At 38.5% G+C, this 26,064-nt stretch overlaps 1 protein-coding gene across 3 annotated transcripts; it reads right to left on the bottom strand.

The window, feature by feature from the left end:
- Nucleotides 1-929: 929 nt before the first annotated feature.
- Nucleotides 930-26,064, bottom strand: spire1a (spire-type actin nucleation factor 1a). 3 transcript variants are annotated; one of them, XM_014005796.1, is made up of 19 exons: nucleotides 25,568-26,064; nucleotides 22,145-22,176; nucleotides 14,553-14,822; nucleotides 11,245-11,370; nucleotides 9,134-9,208; nucleotides 8,853-9,017; nucleotides 8,635-8,721; nucleotides 8,220-8,355; nucleotides 5,705-5,752; nucleotides 5,423-5,574; nucleotides 5,196-5,268; nucleotides 4,961-5,100; nucleotides 4,001-4,024; nucleotides 3,443-3,472; nucleotides 2,906-3,043; nucleotides 2,519-2,589; nucleotides 2,148-2,175; nucleotides 1,884-2,038; nucleotides 930-1,810 (listed from the first exon to the last, which is right to left on the bottom strand). In XM_014005796.1, the coding sequence occupies exons 1-19, from the start codon at nucleotides 25,914-25,916 to the stop codon at nucleotides 1,552-1,554; spliced, it is 2,358 nt and encodes a 785-aa protein (XP_013861250.1). In that variant the 5' UTR covers nucleotides 25,917-26,064; the 3' UTR covers nucleotides 930-1,551. The 3 variants fall into 3 exon arrangements, with proteins under 3 accessions (XP_013861250.1, XP_013861251.1, XP_013861253.1); XM_014005797.1 differs by lacking the exon at nucleotides 4,001-4,024; XM_014005799.1 differs by lacking the exons at nucleotides 3,443-3,472; nucleotides 4,001-4,024.

Below are 26,064 nucleotides of genomic sequence, written 5' to 3' on the forward strand. Positions count from 1 at the left end.
ATATATATATATATACAGACATACACAAAACAGGGTCGTCAATGCCAGACATAAGAATCATAACTTTAATATAATTTCATTTAAAAAAATGAACAGATCTCAGGTACAGCATGCACACATTCCTTACAAAAGTCTTGGATTGTTTCATAGGAACATCATTATTTACGGGCTGGTTAGAAGAGACAACTGTGAGGAAAGTCATTCGAAAGAATAAAAATGTCTTTAAATCACATTCAAAGATGATGCTACTCCTGAAACATTCACTTATGTGGGCTGTTTTAAGTCATTTTTAACCTAATAGCAGCTATTAACCAACATTTTCATATTAGACACCCTGAAAGATGGAACTGAAGAACAATATTTTATGAGTAGTATTATTTTTCATGACAAAACCGTACATAAACCAAACTGGTCCAATTAAAGTGCATTTGGCAATTTAGAGGGGGAATATTGTGTTAACACTGTGGATTTTATGAACCGAATTAAATCRGATAAAAACATAAATTACATACAAAAAGCTTTCAAGAAATTTTAAACCTGGCAAATTGTCTCCTGACAGCATAAGTTTATTTAATAAAATTTAAATTTGGGATAATTAAAAAAATACAGCATATACAAACTTTTCATGTGTTTCTYTGCTGCCCACTTTAAAACACAGAGGAGCAAAGAACAGAACCTCAGACAACCCTAAAAATCTACACTCTAAAAATGAAATGTTGGATTTACTTAACCATGTTATGTTACCTGGTTCCACTTAACTGAGTTGAGTAAATTCAAAGCAACATACTCATGTTCTTTGGTTTAAAAAACTGGTATACTGCTTTGAATTTAACTCAGTTAAGTGGAACCAGGTAACATAACATGGTTAAGTAAATCCAACATTTCATTTTTTACATAGTTTATCACATCTATGTACAAAATGTGTGCAACTCTAAAGGCATTCGGACGTTACAGTTTGGCACGAGGTACAGAACTCAAACATTTTGACTAAAAACAACCCTGAAAAAAAACAGACTGTTTATATGCCTCTACATGTTGTTTCAGAGATTTAAGTAAAAAAAAACGCATTTGATCTGAGATGTTAAAGATGTAACATTTGGCATTATTGTTGCTGGAAGGATCAGAGAGAGGGCGGGGACCCCTGCAGACCTGACGAGAGACGCTACAGTGCATTTCTGTCGAAGAGACAATCTGTTTATCTTCCTGAGAGCAAAAAGTAAACAGGAACATCGATAGCTTACATTGATTGGGTCTTTGCAATATATGCGTGATATGACAGCCACGTGAGGCGTTCTCTATCATTTTTGTCCAACTTTTACTTTTATTTGGCTCACAAATGTGACCTCAGCAGCTTCTTCTACCTAAATTACAACAAAGTGTTGCTGACTCCAAGAACTTTGACACGTTTTAACAGCAGCTTTACCTGAGAGGGGAACCTCTTAACACTTTTACATATTAAATTTATAGGTTTCTTTCAAGAAATGTCCAAAAACTGGAAGAGGCAAGAACCAAAGTGCACAAGGGGGATGTCGGGTGGGCGGGGTTTATGTTCTACACTTCATTGATGGTGCGCTCAGAGGGCGCGAAGTTGATGGACCTGGACGAAGACATGTAGAAGGACTGAGTTTTGCTGTTAATCCGTGCCCTCTTGGAGGCCACAGACAGGCTGCGTTTGTTGGAGGTGATGATCTCCGTGATGAACTTCTTGCAGTCCACACACACCTCCATGCTGACCCAGTCTTCTGTCAGCTCTTTGGGCAGCTCCAGCTCGTCCTGTAACTGCCCGTCTTTGCTGCCGTGCTTCGACAACCTGAAGACAGAAAAAAACAAAGGTTAGAATCTGAAAAATTCACCTTTTGCTCAGTAAATATTTCTGCATCAACCTTCTTCGTAGACTGTGCCTGCCGTATCCAAAACCAGACGACTGTTTCTCTGATTCAGCAGGAGCAGCAGCTGTGTCAGAACCTTTTTTAGTTGTGGTACCGGGGCCCAGAGAGTAGATGGGCAACGTGGAATAGGGCTTAGACGGGAGACGCATCTGGAGATTAAAAAGAATAAGAATAAAAAGATGTTTTTAAAGCTCTCGCTGAGTTTCACAGATTTACAGCGGAGTGTAAATTAACTCAAAGGTGAACGTGTTCTCTTACCTTTTTGGAACATTGGGCGCACACCGGCCTGAAACAATAAAAAATAACCTTTAATATGAAAATGTCTGAGATAAAATGCTGTATTTAAAATCATTTCAAGTTTTAAAACAAACATTTCTTCCTATGAACCCAAACTAAATTCACTCACAGGAACCTTTTAAGCCGCACAAACATGTTTGTGAACTTTGCTTTCATTCACAACTATTTTGTCACAATTTGACGACAAATATGGATTGTAAGTTAATTGAGACTAATTAGACTTGATGTGAAATTATTTTTGTTTTGATACACTTTTGTAATTTTCCCAATTGACAAAGTTTGTTGATTTCCTGTTTAAGTCCATTATTTTAGGTAGAATTGCCTCAGTTTACCTTTTGCAGAACTGGCATATGTAGGACCAGGTGAAGAGGGAAAACTTTTTGGTTCGACATGAAAAGCAAATCTATAAAAAAAAGGGTGAAGTCAGAAATATAAACGTCAATGTCAAATTTATTTGTATAGCACATTAAAACAACAAAAGCTGACCAAAGTGCTTCACAGTTCAGTCAAGACATATCAAAAAACAAACAAATAATAAATACAAATACAGAAACACAATATAATATATGAAAAAGCTCTAACTGAACCTCCAACTCAGTCTTATACATAAGCCAAAGAAAATAAATGGGTCTTCAGCAAAAGATTTAAAAGCTTCAACAGTCATAAACATCAAAATAAACGTGACAAGGAAGCATTTTATCTTCTCACGTAAACTCTACCTTTCCTTTCTTCAGAGCGCTGTAAACGTCTTTGTATTGCTGGAACTTCTCCAGCTCGGCCTTGACGAGAACCTGCCTGATGTGCATCACCTCCTCCACCGTCAGAGTCAAACACTCCACTGGGTAGGAAAACTCCTCCTGCGGGAAAACACGCATAACGGTTACAGAAAAACAACCGTAAGCTCGTAAAATGTGCAGCTGCGGACGGTGASACAAACACCAAATAAATGGAAACAAGACGCTCAGCACCCACTTAAATAAGATGATGGTGGAGACAAAGCTTTCACCCACTGTGTGACAACTTCTAGGTTTTCTTTTTAGCAACACGGATAATAAACAAAATGTCCTTCAGTTGTTCCATTCATCAAGCTGTGAATTTTTTACAAAACATTCCTCCTCCTCTTCCCCATTCAGCCGTTTCCTGTCACTCCACAGACTCTGCTTTCACTCGAACAGACGTGACATAACATCTCACTCGTGTAAGTGAATTACACGGGGCTCGGTTCGACTTGATGGCATGAAGTAACAGTAACATACCGTGCCCTGATCACTGCAGGCTGCGTCCACCTGACCAGCAGAAAGACAGAACAGGACATTCAGGCTGAAGCAGAAGCTCCAACAAGCTAATCACATGCAGCATGTATGATGAAACTCAACACAAAGCCTCTGTCAATTCAGGGAGCATTTCAGAATCTGTTACGTAATCATTTCCAGCTAACTTTGTTAAAAAGATATTATAATAATTAAGAGAAAAAAACAGTTTGGAACCTTCATGTTGTATTATTTGATATTTAGCGTTAAATTTAACTTCCTAAGCAAAATATCAAAGTTGTCTCATGATCAAAAGTCACTTGACACCATCCTTCTCAAATGAAAGAGTTGAGAGTTCATCTGACAACAACACTACGGCGTGTCTCAGCTGCTGCTTACACGTCCCTGCAGGGTTCCCCCTAAATCCTGTCTGCTAACRGACCCTCCCAAACTGTCTGCCCTTGTTTGACTCACTCTAGTCAAATGCAAAAACAATAAAGTAAAATGAAACTAAATGTAAAAATAGAGCGGTGATGAATAAGAAAGAGACATCAACCAAGTTACCTTGCTACTGGGGTTTCCTGTTTGCTGCAGAATTATAGGGGGGAAAAAAGGATAAAACTGCAAGTAAACAAGGTGGCAAATCAGAATCAACAGGAGGCTCAAGAAGCTCAATGAATGTTTGTGTGAAGAGCTACATTTACAGATTTAATTCAGTTTATAAAACAGCCTCAGGATTAGCACCTCAAGTCTYTTTCTTTTTTTATCAAGAATAAACATGTTTCATTCAAAACTCTTGCTGTCTGGTGGTTTCAATTACATCCCATCAACCTCACAGTAATAACATGATGGGTCACAGGACAGGAGGAGAGGTTGATTTTATTCTACATCCACTGTTCAGAGTTGATTTAACCACATCCATAAACTCCCATTTTAAAATGGCAACCCATTTTTCTAAAATCATTACAMGTCCTTACTGGTCTAAATGAAAATAGGTGAGAAAATAAAACATCAAATTCAACCTTTGTGTGATGTTTGTGTTTTAAATACATCTTAAAACTTATGTAAATAAACTTAATTATAGTGGATCAAAGGGATTATTCATTTGAAATATAATATACATCATTTTGTTGCAGTTTGTCAACTTTTATTAAAATACTTTGCTTGTTGAATATTAAAAAATACACTTTAGTCAGCAGTGTATGACAACTATGAATTAAAGTTTAAACGATTTGCACACACAGCTGTCTGCATGTTACAACACCATCCGTGTTTGTTAGAATGATAAGATTAATAACTTATAAAAGTCTTGAATATCTTCTGACTTTGATTAGTTCCACACCTGATTTTCTTCTCTTCCCTTCAAAAGTCTGAGTCAATCATAAGCGCTGATTGAATTAGTGACATTTTTCTGTAAATGTTCATTACTTTATTTTTAAACAGGAGCGATGTTAAAAATCTGCCAATTGATCATCCAGACATTAACAATCATTTTAAAAGGAATCATTTCCTCAGTTAACTCACCAAAGACTTGCTGTTTTGTCTGGACAGTGGCAGGAAAGGACGAACACTGGAGGAGCTCGCCCTCTCAGAGTGCCGCCTCTGGAAAGGCTGATGCTTCTCAAGCTGGACGGTGGCAGAGAGAGGCAGAAGCTTCTGAGGTGCTGGAGGGGTGAGAGATTAGAGGAGGAATTTATTACAAGACAAAGAGGGTGAGCAAAAACTCCATTTATGTGTTTTGTTGAAGTTTAATTCATACCTTTCTTCCCCACAGCAGATGTGTCTTCTTTTACAGAAGAGGACCTACTGGAGCTGCTCAGTGTGGGCTCCTCCTACCAACCAGGATAAACAACATATTCAGTAACRTGTCACAAACACTGAACACAACTTTAATAGAAAAATAGAAATCTAATAGAAAAAAGAGGTTTATTTCCAATGAAATATTCACAAGTTGTGTGTGTTTGAGCTGGGATTCAGAAAACTTACATCAGATTCGGAGCTGTCCAGCTCGGCCAGCGTTGGCGCCTTGAGCAGCCTCTTCCTCTGGCTCARCGGCTGTAACCTTTGAGGGGTTCCTGTGCTGCCACCGGCCAGAGARTGGGTGCTGCCGACAAACTTCCTCTGAGAATCAGGAGAGTCTGTTGGTTCAAAACGAATCGCTCAGTTGAAAGATCAAAACAAACCCCAAACACATGTTTAAGTAGAGATTTGCTTCACTGCCGTGTTGAATAAATGAAGCAGTTACAATTAGACTGATTTGCACTTTACCTGAACTGCGGAACAAGTCCTGAGGGGTGCTGATGCTCTTCCCCGCTCCTGCAGACAAATTTGGGTGAATAAAACAGGGAGGATGTAACAGCAGCAAGCATCTGTACGACTAGATGTAGTGAACTACCAAACAGAGAAGTTGTGGCTGGAAGCACAGAGGGAGAGTTGTGTGGAGGAGAGAGCCACAGAAGCAGAGAAACAAAATGAGTGCAGCCACAGCGCTAAATATTCTTATTATTATCTTCTAAAGGTTAATGTTGCATTCAAACAAACAGCCATTAGGCCGTGTGTGAGGTAGATTATTGCTGCGACATTATGTAATTTCTCATACGCAAAGAGCAGATTAGACTGCGGGGTGATTTGTAATCTCATATTAGCAAACCCCTCTCAGTTTAACCAGCAAAAGCAGAGAAAATCAACATGAAAACGTCACATTGTGAGATTAGGTTGTGCTGCGTTGAGCCCATGTTTTTTCTCAGGCTTTTAAAAAGTGCTCTTATCTYAGCTAACTTTACGTGACAGGAGTGTGTTTTACATACAAGACGACACCAGGGAGAAGCAGGAGCTAACTTCTCTAAACACGTTCCAATATGAAATTTACCTGCCGAGTCAAAACTGTAAGACATGCTAAGAGGTCGYATGACTGACAGAAAAGATCACGTTAGGAGAAAAGAAGAAAGAAAGTTTTAATAAAAATGTTAAAATGAATGAWGAAAACAATCGTTGGTAAAATATCTGACGACTGACACAAAACTTTAAAAGCAAACACCTGCTCAACAGGACTGTTATTTTTAGCAGGACATTTATCAATCTAGTTTTAACTTCAACAGGCTCTGACAGAACTTTAAACAAAACCCCTGCAGTCAGAATAATTCTTGTTTAAACACTGTAACACTTACGATTAAGCAAACAGATACAAGCTAGTAAAAGTAATAATGATTAATGTGGTTAAGGATGGGTTTGGTTTTTGTCCAGAGTGAGCAGGTTAGACTCAAAGTCATGCTGTAGGTTTACAGCTACAGAGAAGATATTTGGATATGCATATAGATACAGTTTGAACTTTTCAAMCTTTTTGACACATTTCAGGCTTCAAACATAAAGACATAAAATTTTGATTTTTTTGTCAAGAATCAACAACAAGTGGGACACAATTRTGAAGTGGAATGGAATTTATTGGATATTTTAAACTTTTTTAACAAATAAAAAACTGAAAAATTGAGCATGCAAAATTATTCGGCCCTCTTGCATTAATACTTTATAGCTCCACATTTTGCGGTGATTATTACAGCTGCAAGTGGCTCAGGGTGTGTCTCTATCAGTTTTGCACATGGAGAGACTAAAATTCTTGACCATTCTTCCTTGTAAAACAGCTGGAGCTCAGTGAGGTTGGATGGAGAGTGTTTGTGAACAGCAGTTTTCAGCTCTGTCCACAGATTCTGGATTGGATTCAGGTCTGGACTTTGATATGGCCTTTCTAACACCTGGAYACATTTATCGGTGAACCATTCCATTGTAGATTTTGCTTTATGTTTTGGATCATTGTCTTGTTGAAAGATAAATCTCCATCCCAGTCTCAGGTCTTTTGCAGACTCAGACAGGTTTTCTTCCAGAGTGGTCCTGTATTTGGCTCCATTCATCTTCTCTGTCCCTGCTGAAAGCATGCCCAAACCATGATGCTGCCACCACCATGTTTGACAGTGGGGATGATGTGKTCAGGGTGATGAACTGCATTGATTTTACGCCAAACATATCGTTTTGCATTGTGGACAAAGTTCGATTTTGGTTTCATCTGACCAGAGCACCTTCTTCCACATGTTTGGTGTGTCTCCCAGGTGGCTTGTGGCAAACTTTAAACAAGACTTTTTATGGATTTCTTTGAKAAATGGCTTTCTTCTTCTTCCACTCTTCCATAAAAGCCAGTTTGTGCAGTGTACAACTGATTGTCCTATGGACAAACCCTCCTCTCCCCCTCAGCTGTAGATCTCTGCAGTTCATCCAGAGTGATCATGGKCCTCTTGACTGCATTTCTGATCAGTCTTCTCTTTGTTCCAGAGATGAAAGTTTAGAGGGACGGCCGGGTCTTGTAGATTTTGGTGATCTGATACTCCTTYCATTTCAATATGTTGGAATGCAGATTGCTCTTTGAGATGTTTAAAGCTTGGGAAATCTTTTTGTATCCAAATCCAACATTAAACCTCTCTACAACAGTATCTCAGACCTGCCTGGTGTGTTCCTTGGTCTTCATGATGCTCTCAGCACTTGAAACAGAACCCTGAGACTATCACAGAGCCGGCGCATTTATACAGAGACTTGATTACACACAGGTGGATTCTGTTTATCATCATCAGTCATTTATATATATATTTTTTTTGTTTTGTTTTGTTTTGTTTTGAAGCTTGAAATGTGGCAAAAGTTTGAAAAGATCAAGGGAGCTGAAAACTTTGACAAGGCACTGTATATATCATTTACGCTCACTTGTCAGGTCTTAAACATAATTTATGATTAAGAGTCCCACCTAGGCGGTTCCTCCGGTTTTTGCTTATATTGGGTGAAACTGGCCGAAGCTTCCTCTCAGCTTTGATGTCCTCCAGCAGTCGCTCGTGGAGGCTTGGAGGGCGTGGAGGGTGGGGTTTTAGTTTACGGGCCGACACCTGTCACAGCACATCACAGTAGCGTTAAACATGGACATAAATACCTCAACGTGTTTATTATTCATTTCCAGTCGTGTCACATTCACAGCTCACGCCCAAGCGCTCGTAAAACAATCAAATATTAATGCCAGTGGCTGCTCTCACAGCTGTAAATATAAAAGATTTATTTTCTAAATGTTCCCAAGGGGACGTGCTATCCTAATGGAGTTAAATGTTTGTTGTATTAAAGATGAAAAGGCAACAATAAGCACCAGAGGTAGGTGACACGGTGTTACTTACAGGGTTCAGAGGAGGTCGGGATCTGATAAACTCCAGAATGATCTCGTGTGCACTCTTCTTTAATCGTGGAGGGATGTCYCCGTTCACCTGGAATGGCAATAATAACTTTAAACAAAACACTCAAAGCTCATTACCAGATGCTTACAAGAAGAAAATGAAGAATTATAAACATAATTTACAAAAAAAMCCCTCTTTTGGTGTTAGCAGGTGATCCTCACCATGACTTTCCGCAGCTTGTAACGTTTGGAGCGAATGTCATCCATCAGCATTTCGTACGGCGTCAGCTGATATTCTATGGGCAAAGGGTTGTACTGACGCTCCTGTACTTTCTTCAACTTCACGCCGTTCCGTAGATCTCGCATCACTTGCACCCAGAATCGTGCCTTTAGGGAACATTTCCAGGAAGTGATTGATGTTGTGTTGTAAAAACACACAAACTGCAGTTATATGTAGTAACCAAGACAGGCAGCATGATGTAAAAAGTGAATATTCTTCTCACCCAATCAGCATTCTCCAGCTCGTTGAGGTCTCTAACGGGTTCATCTTGGGTCTCGCCTTCCATTTTTCGAAGGTTCTAATCAGCAAAAAAGAAAAATCATGAGGCATGAAAGAAAAGATATGTACACACATGCACCAGCTAATATAAAGCTGAGGTTATGAGTAAACTTTCTATGTTTGAAAGTCGGGCTGTTTATTTAATCAGTGAATGTAAAGAGTGTTGATAAACCATCTTATCCTGTGTCCACAAGGTACAAGGAGGAAATACAAATTGTTCATTTTTCTTTAGTGATTGTGTGCACCTCCAGGTTATAGGTTCCTTCTGCTGTTGGCATCATTTAAAATAAAAGTTTTTTTGTCTCAAGCTCAGTTTAAGTTGATCAAAATATAAAATAAAATGTATATTATTGCTTAGTGTTTAAGCATTTGATCAAGTAATGCAGACAAGGTTTTGTGCAAGCAGCTGCTTTTCTTTAAATGTTTGTCCCAACGTGTGAACATAGCACGAAAAGAAAGGGAATCTGTTTAATTATTTCTTTGTTGTTATTTCTTCTTACCAATAAATCCTATGCCAGAAGCTCAAAATAAGTGTWAATAGCAACAGCAAAATAAGCTGTTTGGCAGATAAGACTTGRAACATTTTTCACATGTGCAACCCACACACTGACTCACTGCTCATCCCACAAATGCATGTTCCTTACAAATGTGGCACCATTTACAAGGGAAATTAACAGACTTTCCAACAGGGTGYGATTTATTCCCAAAAAGCCTTGTTGCAACCAAGAAATAATCTGCCAAACACAAATTTCCTTAATTTTTCTGCTAGGTGTATTTACTGACATTGAACTAATTCCTTTAATCACAAAATGCATATTTTTTTCTATCAATACTCACAAATGCATCGTTAACTTGTACAAATCCTCTAATCAGCACAGCTTAAACATTATTTCATTTTTTTCTAGACTAAGAGAAAAGTCAAAGGAATCCAGAGCAAATGGATGCACACWGATAAAAAGATAAAAACGTTTTATCTGCAAGAGCAACTGAAAGATAAACTCACTTACTAATCATGAGTATGTGTAACACCAGTTACCATGTAAATACTTAGAAGAAATGATCAAGTGGCACGTAATCATCGCCTGGTGGTCTGAACCCGGCCTGTAAGCTCCTTAAATTCCTGTAATAAGGTTAAACTTGATTCTATAAACATAAATTACATAAGACTGTTACATGAATCATCCCTGATGCTTTATTGTGTTTATATTGTAGAAAGTGGGTTAACTCAATCTTAATTTAATCAGGGCAACAATAGAAAACCGAACTTTGTGTGATAGTTATTTTAAAAGCATGTCATTTCCCTGCAGCCTTATGATTGTTTTTTTATTTGAAGATATTCTCTTCGAACCCTTATTGCCTGGAGAAATTGTAAGTCAACAGCACAGATGAGTAAATTTACACACAAACCATTCACATTAAAATGACACAAAATGCTAATCTGCCACATTGACAAAAGCTACTTATGATTTCATCCACTCTCAGTTTGCCAATGTTTTTGCACCTTTTTAGTGTTTTAAATAAAAAGTGAGCCTATTTGATTTCTGTTGTTTAAAACAAGCTGTCACAAGAAATTAGCCTGACTGTGTTTAGCTCCTCCAGGATGGAAGATCGTGTCCAAGCAGGATTTGGTCATTTCACCTGCTGCGTCTGAGATTTCTGCCGGACTAACAAGACGCCAACAAACTGTTCTGCACAACAATCACTTTGTGCACTGTTTTGTTTACATAAATCATATATTTTCCCATCTCCATCAGGTGAATCGGTGTTTTACAGTAAACCCACAGATAAAGCCTTTTCGGTGATTTCCCCTTTGTTTTTGTCCTCTGACCAGTTTATCACATGGACCTGAGGATGATTCATGAAAAATACTTGACTTTAGGAATGTACTCAGTTACTGAAAGTGTGTGCAGAAGTCATTAATCATTGTGAGTTTTATTTTATTTTTTTTTTACACTCGTTAGATTAAAAATGACACAGCGTGAAGGTATGCAGACGGTAGCAGCTCTTTCCACTGATTTCCTCCTCGCTGGATTTTTAACCTCAAAGTTTTCTTACCTCCTTAGCACTTTTAATCTTGTCCAGAAAAGTACGCAGTTCCTTTGTCTCGGCGTGGAGAGCCCGACACACAGCCTGGTAATGGTTAGGAGCATCGGAGGGGCTGGGCAGGTGGGAAGAACAGATCTATAAGGGGTTTGAAAAAGATAAGAGGAAATTTTATATATAGATGCTTATAGAACTGAATCCCCCTCAAGAGCTGGGTTTTGTAAATAAATTAAAGGGATCCAAGATTAGTTGTAACATTAGACTTTATTTGATAAACATATATTTTAACTGTAAAATAAAGACTGTAAAAATACTGTAGGATGTTTAGTTTTTATAATTTTTTAAAATATAATTTAACACAGATGTAGCCATTTCATTTACACACAAAGCATTCTGGGTAAATGATGACATGGATAGGTCCTCAGTGCGAGGCTGCTAGCGAGCTATATCCACCCTGAAGGTTAATCTTGGACAATATCTGATGATCGAGTCTTAAATGAAACCAGAGAGCGTTGACAGAGAGGAGAAGGTAGAAATGACTCAGCCTGTAACTGAAAATATGGATGGAGGACAACAGAKCTGCTTCATGGAAGAAGAACCTCAGCTTAGCCTGTTAGCCTTCACGCTAGTGCTGAGACTATATTGCCTTATATGTATTAGCTCGGCGCTAGCGCAACAAACAAGCTAAAATGAGGTCCTCCATCCATATTTTCACTTGCAGACTGAGTCATTTTTGTGTTCCCCTCTCTGTCATGTGGATGGAGGACCTCAGTGATGAGAGGAGAATGTGTAGCGCTGAGCTAATACATATATATGGTGATAGCGTCGGGGCTAACGCTAAAGCTAACGGGCTAAGCTGAGGTTCTTCTTCCATGAAGCAGCTCTGTTGTCCTCCATCTATATTTTCAGTTACAGGCTGAGTCATTTCTACCTTCTCCTCTCTGTCAACGCTCTCTGGTTTCATTTAAGAGTCAATCATCAGATATTGTCCAAGATTAACCTTCAGGGTGGATATAGCTCGCTAGCAGCCTCGCACCAATGACCTAACCATGTCATCATTTACCCAGAATGCTTTGTGTGTAAATAAAATGTCCCTGTCTGTGTAATATATTTTTTAACTTTTAGTTTAAAAATGATAAAAACTAAACATCCTACAGTATTTTTAGTCTTTATTTTACCATTAAAATTTATGTTTATTAAATAAAGTCTAATGTTACAACTAACTGTGGATCCGTTTAAAAATGTGCCTTTATAAAAACTAATATGATTACGGTACTGCTGTGCACAGAATGGAGTATTCTTCTAGAATCAACGTAAGAAAAATCATTTTGAAGTCAACAAAGCAGCAAGACTAAACAAACTCAATCTGCTTCCTCTTCTTTAATTTTCTGCCAAACTAAAACTTGTTTTAACAYGACCTGGAGCTTCACTGTGCTCACACGCTTTGCTTCAGCAAACGAGTGCATCTTTAGATTTAATGGATTTTCAGACTCTAATCAGAAAATTAACCAATTACTTCCAAAATTACAAAAAAAAAAGTCTTGCTCAAAAAAAAAATAGAATCCATGCAAAAAAATGTGTGATTTTTTTAAACATTCAAGTTATTACTTGCTAAAATTAAGCAAATAAACATATCCATATAACAAAGAGAAAATCTATATGAGAGTCTCAACTTTTTTTTAAAAGCCATAAACACCGCCCAACTAACATCAGACAGAACATTCCTTTAACGTTGTTAAAAACACAAAACTGAACAAAAAAAACAAACAAATACGTCATGAACCAGCTGATCCAGTTGGAGAAACATGGCCTCATTAGCATTTCTTATTTACCACATAACAGGCTCTGCCCCGTCAGGTGTTCAACCCGATTGTCACGATAATAAAAGCTGCCTGTAAGAGCAATGAAGTCTTTCAAATTATCTCCAGAACAAAGAAGAGAACCAGACGAATGGCATATTTTTATGTTTGTACAATGGGCTTGGCTGGCCTAGCTCAGCAAACGATACCTTTTATTTATTTTTTTCTCTCCCAGGAAGACACCTGAAGAGCACCTGAAAAGTGAAAGTATTCACTGCCTTCTGAGAAGCATTTGTTTTTCCACCAAAATATTATCTGCTGAATATTTTAACCTGATACTGATAAAGGAAAAGCTGGAAATATTTTCATCCTARAACTCAACTGAATATAAATAAAATAAATATACTAGTTAATTTTGACTATGCTCAGTATCATTGTTAGCAGTCAAATTATGTCAGAAATTATTTAAATACTTGGAAGAGTTATGATAAGCATAACAAATGAACAATCAAAGCACCAAACTGACAGCTTTAGTACAAAATCTTCAATTCTTCAGTTCTGTTTTACTAAAACACTAWTAAAACTCATTCAGTACATCTTAGCATGTCCTGTCATTTTTCTACATCACATTCGGCCCGATCACATGACTAAATCCGATTCTACCCGATTTTCAAAAAAATGGCCATATCTGCCACCGATACCGAGTATCTGATCGGRACATCCCTAATTGCTACAAGTATGCATTTATTTAATCCATACATACAGTATTTGCTGCACTTTTATCAATCTGCATTGCTGTTACTTATCAAGTGCTGCATCTGTAAATATTCTTCTAAGCAAACATGTTTTTTTGTATTTTTTGTTCAAACGTCTAAGATGTTTTTAAGTGTTACAAGACACAAATTGAGCAAACTAAACCTGAAGGCAGAGGATTTCTGCTTTCAATCTCCAGAGAGCAAAGTGAATCCTCTGAAAGGTAGTTAGACCTATTTTAAGACCATTAGAGAAACCGATCCCAGAGCTGCGCAGCTCATTTGCATACATGAGAAACAGAAAAATAAAAGGAGCTATGCTGAGAATTAAAACAATCCAGATGGAGACGTTCCGATTTTTGGTGCCAAGTTGTTTGACCTTAACAACTAAATGTTTTATCCAAAGATGTTCAACATCATAGATCATGTTAAGATCATATTAAGTTCATTTAGCGAAACTGAAGGGTTCTGTCAAAAAAATGAGACCCTGATCTGCAGTAAGTTTTAGTTATAGAAGTCAGATAAATAAGCAGTTATTCTCACATTAAAAAAGTGTGAAACCCTGATCATTACTTTCCAGATGTTGTGTTTTCTGTGCGAGTGTAACAACTTTGTCTATTGTTTATTGTAATAATTCCTGAGACAATTTATCGTGCAGCAAAATTTYCGTGACATGCCTAGTGATAAATCATATAATTCATGTTTTTAGAGGATTGTTAAGGGAGAGCTTCCTTTTCCAAACAAGCCCTCGTCCACACCTCTAACTTACCCCGATGATGTCTTGATAACTCTGGATTTGGCTGACTGGGCTTCCAGATGTAACCGATTCGAGCTCCTCTTCCCCCTCTTCTTCCTCACACTCGTCCTCTTCCTCTGTGGCCTCGTAGCCCTCGTCAGGACAGGGGTCGTTCTCCTTTTCTTCCATGTTGGTCATCAGGTCGATCAGGCGCTCCAGCGGGGGGCTGAGCTCCCGCTCTTCATTCTCCTTGAGGCCATAATCCAGAGCTTTGTAGATCATGATGCCCAGCGAGTCAATAACCTGCAGAAATGGAAGAAATTAGAAGGTTTGGTTTCAGGATGTATCATCTGCAGGTATTTAAATTAATACTGTAATAAAACATTTTTTTATTGTTTAAAAACATCCTCCTTCACCTGGGAGATAATACTTTAAGCCGTGTCTGTGTGTTCATGTGCCTCAAGATTTTATTTATATTTTCAAGAATTATTAGATATACATCTAGAATTTATTATTTTTTTATTCAGTTCAATTCCAGTTGTCCATCTCAGTTAATCAACATTAGCAAACACAAATTTAGCAATAACTCAGACACTTTTAAAGATACCATGATCAAAGTTGATTTGATAGTAGCTGAGAGTCATTCATAACACATCCTCAGAGCAAAACATTTCACTAGATCACAAAATGTTATTTTAAAAGCCAGACCTAAACAGCTACAACGCTGTCATTTTTCAATATATGACCCCAGTCTGAAACACTGACAGGAAAATTCTGGGTCATATGAATATATGAATTAAAATGTGTCTTTTTGCGTTGTACAAATATTTAGATTTTCCCAGCTAGCAGAGAAAACTCGGATTTGCTTTCTGCCCTTTATTTTCTGAGACTGTTAACACACCCTCATGGAACAGTTCCTGTCTGACAACCATCTACAACAAACAGAAATCATCTGAACAGACAAGCGAGATCACATGAAATGAGGCCGCCGTGTTCCTTCAAACAGCACAAATATTACACTGACTTCACTGCTGCTTCCTCAGATTAATCAGAGCGGTCTGACCCGTCCTGCTGCAGCCTCTTTAAATGTCTCCATCTACCACAGAACTGGACAAAGCTCGTCTTTGTCTACGTCTTCATTTGGCTCACTGCGCCGTCTCGAGACGCTCTAAAAGCTCACCTTACTGGACCTCAAACAAACTTTGTGAACATTAAACACRCCGTACAAACTTTTCCTACAAAGCAAGTCTTTTTTTTCTCCTTTGGGTACCGTTTTATTTGATGACATGTTTCCGTTTTCTACGTGATGCAACACTGACCAGAGACACTTTGTTCAAAGCAGGAGGTTCCCAAACCAAACAGAGAGCTGAGGAGGGCGAAGCTCGTAAAAATGGGCACGGCTGGTTGGGTTTGGGTTTGGCTTCAGGGACAGCACAGCACCTGACAGGAGTCTAGGTGGCGACTTAACGGCAGAAAAGGGCGTTGACTGAGAATGCTTGAATGCATCAACTCCATCGCAGCTGAAACGTTCGACAGTATAAGCCAATGTTTCCCATGGGTTGCCTTGGTTTGGTTCTCTTAGGGGAAAAACAAACTGAGAACTAATTAGAGTGGAAAGGTTTAATACTTGCAGGAATGTGGGGAAATTAAATTCCTAACACTGACTTTCTTTGCAGTTTCTGACCCTGTGTTGCAGTGTYGCTGCTGTTATCATGTATTCGCCATCGCCTAGTGCAGCTGATAATCCTGTTCCAGGGCTAAAACAAATATCCTATTCCTTACTGCCTTATTATGTAACAATATAATCCATCTGCAGGCCTTCATGCAACATAGTGGGAAATGAAATGAGGGAAGCCACAATGATGGAATGGGACAATACTGATTTAAACCTTAATTTAAGGAAAAGGTTTTGTAATATTTTTAAGTGTTTTAGCTCACAAGTTCTATAGACTTAAGTCTCTCAGAGTTCTTTGAACTTTGACTCAAAGGTTTAGACTTACTGACCTGCAAGTCCTGAACAGATTTAGTTACTTTACATCCAAGTTTTGAGGCAACAGAAAAATGCTGTGATGATTAAACCCGATTGGTTCAATGGAAGCCATCAGAGAGCAAACCATTAAAGCACAATCTGGTTCAATCCTTTGAACTTTGACTCAAAGGTTTAGACTTACTGACCTGCAAGTCCTGAACAGATTTAGTTACTTTACATCCAAGTTTTGAGGCAACAGAAAAATGCTGTGATGATTAAACCCGATTGGTTCAATGGAAGCCATCAGAGAGCAAACCATTAAAGCACAATCTGGTTCAATCCTTTGAACTTTGACTCAAAGGTTTAGACTTACTGACCTGCAAGTCCTGAACAGATTTAGTTACTTTACATCCAAGTTTTGAGGCAACAGAAAAATGCTGTGATGATTAAACCCGATTGGTTCAATGGAAGCCATCAGAGAGCAAACCATTAAAGCACAATCTGGTTCAATCCTCTAAAATCATACATAATGACAACTTAAGTAGTTAAAAACAACAAATGTAGCCTAGGTAACATGATGTGTCATTACTTTAAAAGTATTGTAACTTTGTTAATTTCCATCTATAAAGCAATTTGTCCAAATACCAGTATGATTAATAAATGGAGCATGAAAATGGTAAACACAGCTGAGTTTTCCAATTAGACACTGCTATCTTATTTGAAGGCTTATGGCTCAGAGGAATAAGAGGAGGAGGGGGACAAGTATGTGGATAATCGGATGAGGGGGAAAAAAACACTGCTTGGCTTCAAAGACGAATATTTTAGTAATAAACCACAAACTGAAACAATGAACTTCCAGAAGAGGTGGGTGTTTGATGAAACACAAATATACGCCACTGATGAGGTCTAAGCCAATAGATGGCACAAGATGCTTCGCCTACAAGTGTTTCTTAGGAAATGCCTCAAAATGAGTCATAGTCACCCCTGAGAACGTATTCAGCTTTGGGGTGCGATGGTTTACTAAACTCACAAAGTTCAAAGAAAAAGTGCGAGCAGCTCAGAAACACCTGAGTCCATTCAGAATGTGAAGAAGCATTCGTCAGACGTTTCTCTGGGTTTAGCGGGACACGTCAGGCAGAGGAAGTTCCTCGTGTTCTCTTGTTCCAACGACAACTTTCTGCTTATGAATAAACTTTGTTTCTTGAGGGAACAAATCTGTCCTTCAGGGCTACACAACACTGACTTCTGAGCCTCAGAGATGATTTACAAATGTGTCTAGACAAATATAATTGATCATTGCCTGACTTTTTTTAACTTTTAATGATTTATTATTTGATAAAGACTTTAGTACCTCCGCCAAGAGCGAGGTAATGTTTTCGGTCGCGTATGTATGTTCGTCGTTCTGTCTGTGGACAACATTACTCAAAAACTTGTGGACGGATTGTCATGACATTTTTATCGCATGTGGATACTGGGCCAAGGAACACATCTTTAAATTTTGGTGATATTCCGGATCACAATGCGGATACAGGATTTTTTTTCTTTTAACACTCTGAGATCGGCAAAGCTGTGATGCTTTCACAGGGCTTCTGTAAAAAAACAGTGAGCTGGATTGGACAGCACAGACTTCAAACTTTATAAAAGTAATGTTAAAACCAGATTAAATGATGAATAATTTTTGCCATAATATGTGCATTTACAGAACGTTTTTGTGACCAGGAAGTGCGTGACTGCACCATGAAAACTATGTTTCCCATTTCCAAAACAACCAATCAAAACAGTTTCTCGCTTCTAGGCTTGTAAACAGAGAGCTGCCAGGTCTCAAAGTTTGTAGACGGGGGGAGCCAGGAAGCACTTTATAAAGAAAGTGAAACCATTACAAACTCATACAAGGGGATAAAACAGATGTTTTACACGGTGAAATGTGACTGATGAAAACTTAGGAGCTTAATCCGACACCAGTTTGATGATGAATAACATCGGGTGACGAATCTGACTTTTTTTTTTCCACATTGGACTCCACCGGGAAGAAATTCCTTGCATACTGCCTGCTTAAATGTTCGCTACGTCAGAACTTATTCGTCAAATGTGTTTCTTTTTGCTTTTGCGCATTAACTCTTACAGGATGGGGGAAATTGTTACATTTTTGGTTAAATACTGTTTAGTTCAGTCATTTTGTTTTCATGTTATAGTATGTCACGTTATACTTGTTTTCACCTTGCAATGAAGGCTTATGGATGTACACACTGTCTTCTGCAMTGTAGCGTGAGAAGTTTAGTGTGTTTTGTTCCACATTCCTGTTCTTTTTGTTTTCCTAAAAATGACTCGACGTGTTCCATCTTTCCCTTACACTGACTAGAGTGACGTAAAATACAGATTAAAATGACTCTTTTCACACTGCTGCTTTAATTAAAAGCACTTATATTTATCCGAAAGCAGAAATAAATGTTCTAGAACAAGGTTAACATAAGTCTGTGCAGTTGAAGCCCAAGGCGTCTGAGGCTATTCAAGTTCACAAAGCTGCCAGATGAGCAGCCTTTGCTGCAGTAGTAGGGCAAAGCCATCCCAACACAGACGGTTACATAACCACAGCTAGGAGGGCTTCTACTGCAGGAAGGATGCTCAGCCTCCTCTGGTCTGCAGCATCACTTATGACAGTTCTTATTGGGACAGAACACGATGCTCCTCTTTCATGTGAGCTGGTCGGAAACTGTTACGCTTGCAGAGATTTGGGACGTCAAACAGAAAACTGCTGAGGCCTGAGAACATGTCTCTCAGCATCAGCTCAGTCTGGCTTTAAAGGCGTTTCTGTTCATCAGTGGGATGCTGAAGGCGTCAGAGCTGATCCTTTACACAACAGCAAGCTATAAAACCAAGCTCATCTTTATAACTTAAGATCACAAACACAGAGAACACGAAAAGTTACCCTCCCAACAATAAAAGCCTCTTTCACACAGCAGCTAATAATATGTGCACAAAGAATATCCACCCAATTAAATAAATAGGCTGGTTTATTTCACTTTATTTAACAATTCACCAACTGATATGTTCAAAAATGACTTTTCCCGCATGTCTTAAAAAAATAAAATAAACACGACTTTGCAGCAACTGCTTCAAAGCATCTGCATCAAAATACATAAAATTTTAATTACAATAATTTCTCTGGTCTGACTAGACCAGATAAGATAAGTCAGAAATAGATTTCTTCAGTGTTGAACATAAATAGAGTGAGCGGACCTAAATAGTTCCAACAGCTCAATAATTGGATTCCYGTGACTTTGTGATTTTTTTGTGGATGTCCATTTATAGGGAGAATGATAGCCTTAGGGGCTGTAATGTGAGCCACAAGGTTGTTTTTAAAGAGAGTTAGTGTCTCAGAAATCAATCGATTGATTTGGTTAAAAGCAGGGGGCAACATAATGAGGGTGCTGGTTTCTGTCAGGCACTCAGGGATCAAAAGCAGAGTCAGACAGTGAACTTTCAGAGGTTGTCACTGCAAACAAATACACAGACACCTAATTAAAAAAAGAAATTTCTCATTGCTACGAATGAAAAAGCATGAAAAATCTGTTTCTTCTTCTCAGCTGTGCAGCAGCGTGATGTCAGAGCTGACAAGAGTGAGTCTTTGTGATGACAGAAGTCACAGCTGGCAGGGAGAGGCGTTCAGAAGCCCCTCATTCAGCCCCTGTTCAACCAGCTGCACTGCTGCTCACTCAGCCTGTGACAAGCAGTCAAATATGCTTCATTTATCTTGGTCCTAAAATAAAATTATACTTCTATTGCAGAGTTTACATGAATCACATAAGAGTTCTGTTTCAAAATKACAGGTTTTACCTCAGGCAAGACGATGGGAAACCAAGTCTTGGCATCAAAATTAACTTCAAGGTCTTCAGCCAACTTGGCAAACAGAAGTGCCTAATTGGATACCAAAACTAATCTCACCTTAATCTTCAGCTGTAGACAAACTAGGTTAAGCTCGGCTGCTGCATGCTGGGTGAAAAAGGTGCACAATGAAGCACGTGGTTCAGCAGTTTTCTAAAAGATTATGCCAGGAAATAAATCTTATAACTAGTTTTAACATCAGTAAAGAGAACGGGTCAACTTTACAGAAGCCAGCTGTGAAGCCTGGTGAAAGTCCGAGCGACTGATACTAACTGAGTCACTTTCACCAGAGGCCAAGACCCGACAAACAAACATGGTCAGAAATGAAAGACAAACCAGTCGGTGACAGGCTGTAACAAAGAGGAATCCAGGAATAAACCTTTGAAGATAAATCAAAATAAGGGAGTTTGCAAACAAGCAAAAAATAAGGGGAGGTCTCCAGGAATCTCTTGATGCTCCAATTATTCTTAACGATAAATAGGAAATTCTCATCCTTTTTTACTGTTTTCTGATTTGCATTAATCTGTTGTTGTTTTTCCATTGCTGATAATTCCCAAGCTGAAATTAATTAAACACCATCCAGCTGCAAATATCGTAAGTTTATTCTCTGCAAGCAGAAACAGYTAACTCTTCCGGTATCACATTTAGGTTAAATGTTTGTATCTAAAATTTAAAAAAAYATATACATCAAGCAAGAGTAAAAACTGCAAGATTTAAGATTTTTCGCTGGTTTCCAGGTGATTGTAATGGTCCCCCAGATGATCTTAACAAGTTATAATCCATCTCTCACGTGTCACTTTGCTGACAGTAAACGGCTCAGAAAACTAAATATTTTCCAACAGACAGGTAGTGGCCTCGAGTTTCAACCACAAGATTAACTTCGTTAGGCTTCTTGGTGGATTCAAATGGCTTTTGTGTAAGATGTCATTWCCAAGCAAAACCAGTAAAACAAACACACCCTGTTTTTGGAACRTAGTAGAAGCCAAATCACGTGCGCAGAATGCAACCATGCTGAAACCAGCTGAGCTACTAGCTTCAACCAAAGTCAAGGAATGGAAATTAGACGACGCTCGTATTTAGCATTTGGCTTCAGCATTTCAGCCCAGTAGAGATGGTGAATGTGGTTCAGTTGTGAGATATCATCATGCTGACTGTCAGTTGAGGTAAAAGGAATTTCATGGTAGTACCCAAGTGAAAATACACAYACTGTGCATGCCAGGGATCACATGAACTACCAGACAAACAGGAAGGACAGTCTAGTAGCAGATCGTGTGTCTAGTCTATGTACACATAATGAACCTCTTAGAGACATCGTCTTGAAACATTACACAGCATACCTTTCTCCGTCAAACAGAAAAAAGCCTCGTGTCTTTCACTTGGAGATAATGTCTGAAGCAATAAAGGTAAAAAAAAACACCAACACATATTTAAGAAGAAAAGCCAAGAGGTTCTATTTAAAGCTCCTCATTTGCATTATAACCTCACACACAATAACACAACTCCCACTCAGTTGTGTTTGCAACATAGTCAGTCTCAGTTACAGGAAAAAGGAGGGAAACACTAGAAAGAATGCCAAGCATTTTGTTTTATTTAAACAAAATGTTTGAAATTTGCTTTATGAATTTAGAAAAGGAACTAAATTTGAAAAGCAGATTTGATCTGTGAGCAAACCTAAMCTCACTTTCACTTCATAACATGTGGGACCAACGTGTGCTAAAGGTGCTGGAGTTAAATTAATCAACCTGAGAGATTACAGAGGCTGATTTGAACTCACCTCTAATGAYGTGCAGGCTGATTTGTAATTATCTGTAATGACAAAAAAGCATAAAAGTTGAGTTACTCACACTTAAACAATGAGAATGATCTTTTTAATTTTTTTTCCCAGACGCACACTTTTTAATCATGTATGTGAACATTTTTAACAGAAATGCAGCATATCTTTAGGCAAACTAACAGCAAAAACATGCAAATCACAGGACATGAAATATTTATTAAATGTGTCAAGAATAGAAATAGAAACTAGACAGAAAAGGATACATTACTATTAGTAACACATTATTTTTTTTCTCTGTAGAGTGTGTGATATGTCTTCAAACTACATAAAAGAAACAGGCCTCACGACATTTTGGGGGGTTAATGTATCCATTTATTGTCCATAACAATAAAACTTACTTCCTGTCAGCATCTGCTAATGATTACTTGTGAGCTCACAGATTAAAGTACAACCAGAGTGACAGAGCAGCAGACTTTAACACCAACCCAAAGTGTAAAATTAAACCAGTGTGTATTTTCACACACTTTCACCACATCTGTACTTTTATACCAATACCCTAATTGGCCAGGACTCCCACGAAAAACAGGCTTTTAAACATTACTAATAAGTAATCAATTGATTAAAAAAAATCAAATAATTTACAAATAAAACTGACTCATACACAACTAATGGATGGGAAACATTGAATTAAACTTATTTTGAAAAGCTATCTCCTTTGTTTATCCCAGACACGAGACAACCATGGAAGCAGCCAGTAGATGACCACTAGTCTGGTTTGTTTCTTTCCCAAAAGTGAGGAAATCTTCGTGGCATGTTTTCAGGACACAACACAAGTGTGAACACTGTTCCCTCGTGCCCTTTGTTGAACTGATCCGTCCACAGACGGGAGAGTTCTGCATCCATTTAACCACAGTTAAGAACTAGCTCGTGGCCTACTTTTCTGCTCAGTTGGTGCTCTCCGTCACCAGAATGAAACATTTCCTTGTTACTTCTCAGTGATTACTTGCTGATCACAGCAGTGGTCTGCAGCTCAGCAGGACAACTGAATACAGGACGATATCAGCAGATTGTCAAAGCCCAGAATTGGTTTTTCTGAGAGTTTGCCAAAAATCACACCACCTAGTCCCCGACTCATGTTTAGGCCATTTGAAGGTTGCATAAGCACTGATTTTCTGTAGATTTAGCACCCTCTTGTACCAGCCTCTGGACGCTTAATAGGACTCACATCTCTCTCATCACTGGGTCTAATAACAATCAGGATGGGGCCCAAGCAGTCCCAAAATACCTCATCCCCCCAGCCAAAACATTCTCCTCATAATCTCCCAACTTATTTGCGCTCGTATTTCTATAGTCTGTTATTAAAATGGCTCTGTTCTATTTTTAGCGGCGTAAAAACAAAGCTCAGCAGCAACTCCCAAAACCTGTTTATTCTGTGCGAGTCGCACAGAGTGAATGTTCCTGAGCACTTAAATAATATAGGATGAAGATGAGCTGGAGTGAGGATTGGAGGAAGAACGATAAAGAGAGGAGGAGAGGATGTGGCTCAAAGGTTCCCAAGAGAGATGGGGCGCAACCTGAGAAACCGAAATCTGTTTTGACAGACACACCTCCTCGTCCTCTCACACCCATCTCCCACATATTTATGGAATGCAGTTAGAAACCACAAGGCTTCTGACACAATGTGAACACCTGTTAACACACCTGAGCTGCTGAGCTGAAGAGGAAACGTGCTGTACACAAAAAAAGTTTATTTTATTTTATTTTTATTGGTTTTGGAGCATCTTTTTTAATATTCAACCTGTAGTTTCTTTTTTAACCCTTATAAATAAATTTATTTTATTAGTTTTTTACCTGCTATTGTGAGTTTAAATTAATACTTAATTATTAGCGAAGTAAGAAAATATTGATATACTGATATATTAGGGGTGTAAGAAAATATCGATACACTGAAATATCGTGATATTTCATTTCCCGATACTGTATTGGTATTCTAAAGCCCTGTATCGATTTTTAATTAAGGTTTAAAATGTCAACCTCCTTGCCAACCGTTCATTTTTATGTTGTAGTTCAGCCTCTGACCACTAGTTGGCAGCAGTGAGCCAGACATTTGGCTCCTCTACTTCTTGAGCGCCAGAGAGTAAGGGTAGCATTAGCATTGTAAGTAAACATTAGCTTTTCTTTTTTTTTCAGTAAGAGGTTTTTATTTAATAGAATTTTTGGAAAAAAAATCGCAATATATCACAATATACTGCCTTGCTTACAGTATCACAATATATCGGGATATATCGTATCGTGACCCCTCTGTTATATGTATCGTATCGCCAAATTCTTGCCAATACACAGTCGTATGATATATTATATTTAATTTCCCAATACTGTATTGATTCTCAAAAGCATGGCATTGATTTTTAATAAAGTTTTAATGGATGAAAGTTGTGAGAAGAAATGTTAAATACAAATGCAGTTCTTACTGTTCCTCTGATTGCATAAAATTAGAATTTAATCAGATTTTATGCATGTACTGCATGGTGAAATCTTTATTCTGAATCCTTTGTTTACAGTATCACAACACACAGCCCTGTTAATTATAAATGGGAACAAAACTGGGTACTGATGCTGAAAGTATTTATAGTGCAAATCATCCAGATTCAGTGGTCAGGCTGTTTGCATTAAAACTAATGGCTTACGAGTTTAAAAGGTGTCAGAAAACACCAGAGGGACTTTAACTTTACCTACTTATACAGACAACTGATGGGGTGGTGAAGCAAGAAGTGTTGAAATTTTGGATTTTCTACAAGTAAAAAAAAAAAAATCTTTGAAATTTTTAAGATCTGCTTTAATCAAGGTGGGGTAAAAATCTGCATGAGACTAAAACCCTTGTGCTCAGGTAAAGATACGCCCTTTTATAACCTACAACCTGTACATCCACTTCTGTTATCATTATGAGCCTGTTAGTTAGATGTATGACTAATCTCTCCTTGACTTAAAGCCAGTTTCTCTCATGATGGGAAAAATTATTTGCTTTGATCTAACCTACACTCAAAGTGCTCTACAGTTTGAACTGATCACGTGGTTTTAGTGTGTACTGTAGTTAACTGACCACTAATGTGAATCCAGTTTGTTGTGTAAACATCAGGTTCTGCTGGAAGAACATACTACCGGACTGATAATTCATAAAACAGCTTTCGTGGTCTTGGAGAGGCCCAGCAGTTACGGAACCATGTTTTATTACAAACAGCATCTTTTGCGCCTGTAAACAAATTCACCACATGTTTAGAAGCAAGCTGCCACAACAACATGGCCTCTTCTTAAAGATGCTCTCGTTCGGCCTGAGAGGAAAACTGTAGAGTTTTTCATTCATAGCAGTTTAGCTGCCCAGAATCCAGACGACAATACTAGTCTGGTCTGGGTTGGTTTAATTACCTGTGCTGTCTTCAAAGTGAAGCGTCACAGTCCCGTCTCTGCTGATCTTTACATTCCCGGGTCCCTCGATCCTCCTCGGCCAGTCCACCGCCGAGGCGCCCGCAGACTTGGCGGAGCCTTTCCTCCGATGTTTCTGCGCTAAGGTCCGGCAGCACTGGTAGCATACAGCCCATGCCTGCTCTTCGTTTATCGGCTGGCTGTACAGAGTCAGAATTTCATCCAGGCAGACGTCTTCGGATTCGTCGCCGCCGTCCGCGTCAACGTCTCCGGTGTTCAATTCCGCGGAGAAATTTCGAATTACGGTCGGCGAAGGCAACATCCCGTCGTCATTCCCTGGTCGTTTAGCCATGTTTTTTTATCAAACCATCTTATTCTCCACACACGAAGAAAATTTCAAATAATAAATCTTGATGTCTCGGAGTTACCGGGCAACAGTCTAGCAGCGGACAGCTGGTGTCATTCAATGTTGCGCTGTTTGTCTGACTGAGGACACGCAG

The sequence above is a fragment of the Austrofundulus limnaeus genome, unplaced genomic scaffold, assembly GCF_001266775.1.
Source record: "Austrofundulus limnaeus strain Quisiro unplaced genomic scaffold, Austrofundulus_limnaeus-1.0 Scaffold32, whole genome shotgun sequence".
NCBI lineage: Eukaryota > Metazoa > Chordata > Actinopteri > Cyprinodontiformes > Rivulidae > Austrofundulus > Austrofundulus limnaeus.